The 6262-nt window shown below is 44.2% G+C and overlaps 1 protein-coding gene across 1 annotated transcript; it reads right to left on the bottom strand.

Annotated features, from left to right (window-relative positions):
- Positions 1–2060: 2060 nt before the first annotated feature.
- On the bottom strand, positions 2061–4882 carry LOC142163378 (uncharacterized). The gene is made up of 5 exons (XM_075220659.1): positions 4506–4882; positions 3302–3938; positions 2882–3169; positions 2648–2782; positions 2061–2480 (listed from the first exon to the last, which is right to left on the bottom strand). Exons 1-5 carry the CDS (start codon positions 4880–4882, stop codon positions 2061–2063), a joined length of 1857 nt encoding a protein of 618 aa, XP_075076760.1.
- Between the last annotated feature and the right edge of the window lie 1380 nt (positions 4883–6262).

The following is a 6262-nucleotide window of genomic DNA, read 5'->3' as shown; positions in this document are numbered from 1 at the left end:
CATATTCAGCTGTATTGTTCGTGCAAAAGAAACGAAGCCTAGCTATAGCCGGATAATATTGACCAGCAGGTGAGATCAAGATAGCCCCTATTCCTACACCTTTGGCGTTTACGGCCCCAATAAAGAACATCTTCCAAACGTGAGTGTTTTCCGAGACCACTTCTATGGTATTTATTTCTTCATCTGGAAAATAAGTACTCAATGGCTGGTATTCCTCATCAACCGGATTTTTGGCCAAATGATCTGCTAATGCCTGGGCTTTCATTGCCGTGCGGGTGACATAGACTATGTCAAATTCAGTAAGCAAGATTTGCCACTTGGCTAGTCTTCCAGTAGGCATTGGTTTCTGAAATATATACTTCAAAGGATCCAGCCTGCTTATGAGGTAAGTAGTGTGAGCTTGAAGATAATGTCTCAATTTTTGAGCAACCCACGTCAAAGCACAACACATTCTTTCCAGCAGAGTGTACTTGGCCTCGTAGCCGGTGAATTTCTTGCTCAAGTAGTAGATCGCCTGCTCCTTCTTTCCGGTTATGTCATGTTTCCCGAGGACGCAACCGAAAGAATTTTCCAAGACTGTCAGATACAAGAACAAGGGTCTCTCTGGCTTTGGCGGGACCAAAACTGGGGGATTTAAAAGATATTCTTTGATCTTGTCAAAGGCTTCTTGACACTCAGCCGTCCATTTGATCACTGCATCCTTCCTTAATAGCTTAAATATGGGCTCACACGTGCTAGTCAACTGGGCAATGAATCGACTGATATAGTTTAACCCGCCCAACAGACTCATCACGTCTTTCTTCGTTCTTGGGGGAGGTAAATCTCTGATAGATTTTATCTTTGTTGGATCTAACTCTATACCTCTCCTGCTTACTATGAAACCCAAAAGCTTTCCTGATGGGACTCCGAAGGCGCATTTGGCCGGGTTCAGCTTCAAGTCATACTTTCTCAGTCTCTCGAAGAATTTCCTCAAGTCTTGGATATGATTGTCCCGAGTCCTGGACTTGATTATCACGTCGTCCACATACACCTCTATTTCTTGATGCATCATGTCATGAAAAATGGCAGTCATGGCTCTCATGTAAGTTGCCCCGGCATTCTTCAGACCGAATGGCATAACCCGGTAACAGTAAGTGCCCCATGGTGTAGTGAAGGCAGTCTTCTCGGCGTCTTCTTCATCCATCAATACCTGATGATATCCAGCGTAACAATCTACGAAAGACTGGATCTCATGTTTGGCGCAATTATCAACAAGGATGTGGATGTTGGGCAATGGGAAATTGTCTTTGGGACTTGCTCTGTTCAAATATCGATAATCCACACATACCCGAGTCTTCCCATCTTTTTTCGGCACTGGAACTACATTCGCCAACCACGTGGTGTACTGGACTACCCGATTTACTCCCGTTTTCATCTGCTTGGTGATTTCTTCTTTAATCTTGTCACTGACATCAGTTTTGAACTTTCTTTGATTTTGTTGAACTGGAGGACAATCAGGGTGAATTGGCAATTTATGCACCACTAGATCAACGCTTAATCCTGGCATGTCATTGTATGACCAAGCAAACACATCTTTAAATTCAAAAAGTAGTTGAACTATCGCGTCTCGCGTTCTCTCGTCCGTGTGAATGCTTATTTTGGTCTCTCGGATTTCCTCAGGAGTTCCCAAATTAACCGATTCGGTGTCATTCAAATTCGGCTTAGGTTTGTTCTCAAAGTGTTCCAATTCTCGATTTATTTCCTTAAAAGCCTCTTCTTCATCGTATTCCATTTCTTGGTTCATTATTTCGTAGCTAGACTGCATGTTTGGATCCGGGCATGAAGTCCGCAAGCATGTCATGTTATTTAAAACCGCATTATTAGAACTGAAAGAAATAAAACAAAAAAAATAAAAAAATCAGAGAGAATAAATAAGATGAAAGATGAAATATTAATTTCATTTCATTGAATTTTGAAGATAATAGGGTTTACATCAGAATTTAAGGACAGGAAACTAAAAGGAAATCATTCGAGTTACACCCCAAAATAACTCGTGATGCAGAAAAGGTGGCAAGACTGGTCTACCAGGATTCCCGCTTGATCGGAAACGGAGTAGCCTTCCAGTTTTGCAATTTGGCACCAGGCCCCATGTAAAGCACCTCAGCGGTGCTCGAGCCTTCTCCCGGCTGAACCATATGGGTTTCGTACAGCATTTGCCTCATAACCCCACAGATTTCTACAATTTTCTCGGTCGTGAAGGTCTCATCCTCTCTTTCTTCATTGTACTTGGGTCTGACAAATGTTCTGTAAAGATGCGGAATTGGCTGAGATAAAACCCAACCATTGCTCTTCCGTTGGTTTTCCCACATTACGTCAGCTTCTTCGGTGTAAAAACCAACACCGAAGAACTTTTCGGCGGTAGGTAAGGTGATAGGTTCGGTGATACCTTGCAACGATGCCCCGAGTCCCTTCCCCAGTTTATAACCATGCCTGATCATTTCCTTGGCAACCATAACTGACGCTTTTGAGAGAAAAGGTTGAGGGTAAGGGCTTCCTTTTTCGCATTGGTCTGCGACCAAAACCTCGAAAACTTGATAGACTATGTGTTCACTACCCTCCTTAGCTTCGAGGCATGGAACCGACGGGTCTCGATAAATTGAATGCTCACCTCTCCGTGGACTATAATCTCTTGATTTTCATATACAAATTTTACCATCTGGTGGAGAGTAGAAGGTATGGCTTCCGTCGCATGAATCCAAGGCCTTCCTAGAACGAAATTGTAAGAAGTATCCATATCTAGGACCTGAAAGGTCACCTCAAAATCCACAGGTCCAATAGTCAAAATCAAATAGATCTCGCCTAGGGTGTCCCTTTTGATGCCGTCAAAGGCACGAACACATACGCTGTTGGACCTGATTCTCCCTGTCTTGATCTCCATTGTTTGGAGAGTCGAAAGGGGACAGATATCTACTCCGGACCCGCCATCCAGCATGACCCTCTTCATATAGTACCCTTCACATTTAACTGTTAGGTGGAGGGCCTTGTTGTGAGCGGCCTCTTCCGGGGGCAGATCATTTTTGCTGAAGGAAATCTGATTGATCATGAAGAATCTTTCTGCCATCCTTTCTAGCTGTTCCACGGTAGTTTCAATTGGGACGTAAGCTTCGTTGAGGGTCTTGATCAACACTTTCTGATGCTCAGTTGAATTCATTAATAGAGACAACAACGAGACCTGAGCGGGAGACTTTCGGAGTTGGTCAATTATCTCGTAGTCCGCAGTTTTCATTTTCCTGAAAAACTCTTCCGCTTCCTCGGCGCTAACTGGTTTCTTGAGTGGGAAACGCTTCTTTGTAGAATCATTCAACTCCTCCAAGTTGAGGTATTTCTCAGTTGGGTTAGTTTCATTCACTTCTCCCAGGATTTCTTTTCCTTTGTAGGTTACTACCGCCTTGTTATAATTCCACGGGACGGTAGTAGGATCTGTCATGGGCCTCTGCGGCACGCGTCCAATAATCACGGGCTCATTCAGCCTTGGTGAAATTATTGGCCCCCGTTCCGCATAGGTCCCTTTGGGCACATACATTTTAGATCCTTTGTTCAGCTCAAACCTTCTTGGAGGGTCCAATGTCACTTGTCCTTTCTTCGAACCTCGGGGGACATAAAGGATGACATCTTTCGAGGGTACTACCTCAGTTTTGGTTTCCACTGCTTTTTCTGTGTTTTGAGGGGGGTTTTTACTCTTCTTGTCCACCTTTTCTTGCTTTACATACGTCTTGGGCTTTTTCTCAATGTCGGCGATTGCAATGATGGCTTTCAAGATAGGATCAAACTCTTTATCTTCGCAGATCATCCCAATAATTGGTCCATTGTTGTTAGCCGGTAACGGATTGTTGGTCACATTAGGAATGTCTTTGTCCTTTAACACTATCCGCTTTTGTTCTATGAGGTTTTCAACAACCCTTTTCAAAGTCCAACAACTCTCAGTGTCATGCCCTTCCACTCCAGAATGATAGGCACATCGGGCACCAGGTTGGTAAGAGGGTGACTCTGGGTTTTGCCTATTTGGGGGTACGGGTTGTAACAAACCCATTTGGACCAATTTAGGGAAAAGGTTGGAATATGACTCACCAATAGGTGTGAAGTCCATTTTCCTAGGCGGCTCTCGAGTGCGGGCGTTGTAGGGGAGATTATTTTGTGAAGGTCGGGGATTATACTGAGCTTGGTGGGGTGGTTGATTTCTTGGAAATTGAACTCGCTTTTGGTGAAATTGTTGTTGTGGCCTAATATATGGTTGTGCATTCATTACTGTGTAGGGCTGAAGGTTCATAGCATAGGCCGCATCTTGATGGGGGTAGTAGTGTTGCGCAGCTCTTTCAGAGAAATGAAATCTGGATGGATGGGGTTTTCTTACACTCGAAGTTGCCATTGTTGCTTCTTCCTTCTTCTTCTTTCGGTTTGCTCCTCCTCCAGACCCGCCTTGGATTGCTTGGGAGGTGGCCCTTATAGCAGACTGACTAAAGATTCACCCTGTTTTTAACCCATTCTCCACCATTTCACCGATTTTGATGGCTTCAGCAAATGGCTTTCCCAATGCTGACATCATGTTTTGATAATAATCAGCCTCTTGGGCTTGAAGGAAAACACTCACCATTTCTGTTTCATCCATCGGAGGTTTGACTCTGGCCGCTTGTTCGTGCCATTTGACAGCATATTCTCGGAAGCTCTCCGAAGGCCTCTTCTTTAGATTTGACAATGAATTCCTGTCGGGGGCAATGTGGATGTTATATTGAAACTGCCTGACAAAATCCCTAGCCAAGTCGTCCCAAATGTGCCAACGAGATACTTCCTGATCTGTATACCATTCAGAAGCAATGTCGATCAAAGTTTCTCCAAAGTAAGCCATAAGAAGTTCTTCTTTTCCGCCCGCTCCCCGCAACTGGTTGCAGTACCTTTTGAGGTGGGCTATGGGGTCCCCATGCCCGTCATATTTCTCAAACTTTGGGGTTTTGAAACCCAAGGGCAGATGTACGTGCGGGAACATGCACAGGTCAGCGTAAGATACGCTTTTTTGCCCGCTCAGACCCTGTATATTTTTGAGAGTTTGCTCCATGCTTCTCATTTTTCTGGTCATTTCCTCTTGTTCAGGCGTTTTCTCGGCTTTCTCCTGTCCTGCGATAAACTCGTACCGAGACGGCTGAGGGTAAGTGTTGGTAGTGAACTGGCTAGGTTCCAATGGAAGAGGTGGTGCTTGAAATGTGAAGGATGATGAATCAAAGTTAGGCCTGGGTAAAACAGGTTGTGCCGTGGCTGAACAAGGTGGAGCAATGAATATGTTTGAAACCGCACCGGCAGCTAACACCTGGGGGCGAGACTCAGAAGGTGTTCCAGTAAAGTAGGTTGAGATGGTAGGAAATCCCAGTGGGGTATTTGGATAACTTGTGGGATGTTGGAGGTCCCACTTGCCCTAGGAAAAAGCTCAGGGAATCCAGGGCTCGCACTTGGTAGCTCTTTTCCATTGGCCCAGGCGTCCCACATTTCCATCATGCGGAGACGCAGAATTCTATTTTCCTCGACAGTTGCTGACTCAGAAGTTGGGATGGCTGAGATTGAACTTTCCTCCGAAATAGGAATCGTTGGCAGAGGAATTTCTGAAGACATTTCGACACTTCCCTTCGACCTTGTGAAGTATGTATGAACACTTCCTCTTGATTTAGCGACGGGTGGCTGAACGCTTCCTTTTGACCTCGTGAAGTACAAATGTGAGGCCAGATTACCACAAAACCAAACCACTTTTCTAGGAACCTGAACTTATCAGCAAACAAACGGTTAGTTTGAAACAAATAACAGACAGATAATCTCACATTGGGGTGTGATGCACCTATACAGTTAGGTGAGTTTCTTCATGCTTGCAACAAAGACGTGTTATTCCGGCTTCTCCTTAGGCTTTCCTTTTATTTATCACCATTTTCTTTCTTTGTTTTTTTATTATTGTTTTCATTATTTGTAGTAAAAAATGTGACCGGATCCGATGAGGATTGCCTACGTATTACGATGCCGCGTGAATCAGATCTTGCGTAGTTCGGGAAAGAGGAGTGTAAAAGAAGAACACATTTTATTACTGAAGCAATCCATTACAACCAACATTTGAAAAAGGGAAAATAAACAAACCTTGAAAATAAGTACAGACTCAAACAGACTAATGCACCCTGATGCGAAAAGACGGACAGAAGATGCTAAGATGCAGACTCGACCTAGGAATATATTAAGGTTTCGAGAATTGGCG

This window comes from Nicotiana tabacum, chromosome 1 (genome assembly GCF_000715075.1).
Source record: "Nicotiana tabacum cultivar K326 chromosome 1, ASM71507v2, whole genome shotgun sequence".
Taxonomy (NCBI): domain Eukaryota; kingdom Viridiplantae; phylum Streptophyta; class Magnoliopsida; order Solanales; family Solanaceae; genus Nicotiana; species Nicotiana tabacum.
This window is presented reverse-complemented; position numbering and strand designations above follow the sequence as displayed.

Excerpts from the sequence above, each read along its gene's own strand:
- LOC142163378 (XM_075220659.1), bottom strand. The coding sequence starts at position 4,882 with ATGGCTTACTTTGGAGAAACTTTGATCGACATTGCTTCTGAATGGTAT. Across the intron at positions 3,939-4,505 it reads GAGAATGGGTTAAAAACAGG|GGTTGTTGAAAACCTCATAG; the intron begins GTGAATCTTTAG and ends GACTTTGAAAAG. Across the intron at positions 3,170-3,301 it reads GTTTCCCACTCAAGAAACCA|AAAGTGTTGATCAAGACCCT; the intron begins GTTAGCGCCGAG and ends ACTGAGCATCAG.